At 43.8% G+C, this 1,528-nt stretch overlaps 1 protein-coding gene across 1 annotated transcript in view; it reads right to left on the bottom strand.

The window, feature by feature from the left end:
- Positions 1-834: 834 nt before the first annotated feature.
- The window catches only part of paplna (papilin a, proteoglycan-like sulfated glycoprotein), a 47,840-nt gene continuing 47,146 nt past the window's right edge, over positions 835-1,528 (bottom strand). The window contains exon 27 of the mRNA XM_032511068.1: positions 835-1,157. Coding sequence (XP_032366959.1) covers positions 997-1,157 — 161 coding nt within the window. The 3' untranslated portion in view covers positions 835-996. The remainder of the gene's footprint in view (positions 1,158-1,528) is intronic.

Below are 1,528 nucleotides of genomic sequence, written 5' to 3' on the forward strand. Positions count from 1 at the left end.
AGCAGACTGACTGAGGGAGGGGTCAGACACAGATAAACATAGGAGCTGCTAAATATCTATGCCCAAGCTGTAGGGGGGGGCTCTATAGAGAAACCTGTAGGGGGGGCTCTATAGAGAAACCTGTAGGGGGGGCTCTATAGAGAAACCTGTAGGGGGAGCTCTATAGAGAAACCTGGGGGAGCTCATAAGAAACTGTGGGGGGCTCTCTAGAGAAACCTGTAGGGGGGCTCTATAGAGAAACCTGTAGGGGAGCTCTATAAAGAAACCTGTAGAGGGGGCTTTCTAGAGAAACTGTAGGGGGAGCTCTATAGAGAAACCTGTAGGGGGAGCTCTAAGAAAACCGTAAGGGGGCTCTATAGAGAACCTGTAAGGGGAGCTCTATAGGAAACCTGTGGGGGGGCTCTCTAGAGAAACCTGTAGGGGGGCTCTATAGAGAAACCTGTAGGGGGAGCTCTATAGAGAAACCTGTAAGAGGGGCTTTCTAGAGAAACCGTAGGGGGAGCTCTCTAGAGAAACCTGTAGGGGGGCTCTGTAGAGAAACCTGTAGAGGGGCTTTCTAGAGAAACCTGTAGGGGGAGCTCTATAGAGAAACCTGTAAGGGGGGGCTCTATAGAGAAACCGTTAGGGGGAGCTCTATAGAGAAACCTGTAGGGGGGGCTCTGTAGAGAAAAAAGTTCAGAAATGGCCAAAACTGCATAGCACCCCTTTAAAAAACAGAGAAACAGTTCAACAAACATTGACATTCCCTTTTTTTTTTAAATTCAGAACACAAGAGTTTACTTGCAAAACATAATGTGCAAATGTATCATTTTTTTCTGATTACACTGTTTTTGTGATTACAGTTCGACTAATTGCACAGCCTTCATTGCAATTCTGCACAACCTAGTCAGAAATCAGTGTTTGGAGGCAAAAGTTCAGTTTTAAATACAGTCCTCCCAAAAACTTTAACATTTCCCGTCCCGTCCCCGTCCTACAGTTTTTAAACCCTGTGCGGCTTCAGCCTCGCCGACCCAACCTGCCGTTGTTCTGTGAGTGCCGGGTACAGCTGGCGCAGCAGAAGCTGGAGTAGTACGAGTTGGAGCAAAGTCGGGCGTAAACTATCAGCTCGCAGTTGGCAAGCTCCGGCTGGTCCATGCAGTCTGGAGGCACATCATCACCTGCAGCACAGAAAGACATTTCCTCTTTTTAGTGCTCCATAAAATCAGATCATTACCCAACATAACATGATTGATTCCACACAACGCTCTTTGGCAAGTACAAATCTCTACTTTCAGGGTGTCTTATTCAATTTTAGAGCATTTGGAGAGAAAAATTGAACTGAATTTGAAATAGTATAAAGTAAAAGTTGACATATTCCTGTCTGTGATTAATCATCAACATACTTTCCTTTCATTTTAGCCTAAATAATTCCTAATTTCTGCTTTTCTAAATCAAACATTAAGTATAATTTCCTAAAAATTAGGTTTATTGATCAGAAATTCAAAAAATAGCTGTAAAACTTAAGTTAATAAGTTAGTGTTACGTAGTG

Source organism: Etheostoma spectabile, unplaced genomic scaffold (assembly GCF_008692095.1).
Source record: "Etheostoma spectabile isolate EspeVRDwgs_2016 unplaced genomic scaffold, UIUC_Espe_1.0 scaffold314, whole genome shotgun sequence".
Lineage (NCBI taxonomy): Eukaryota > Metazoa > Chordata > Actinopteri > Perciformes > Percidae > Etheostoma > Etheostoma spectabile.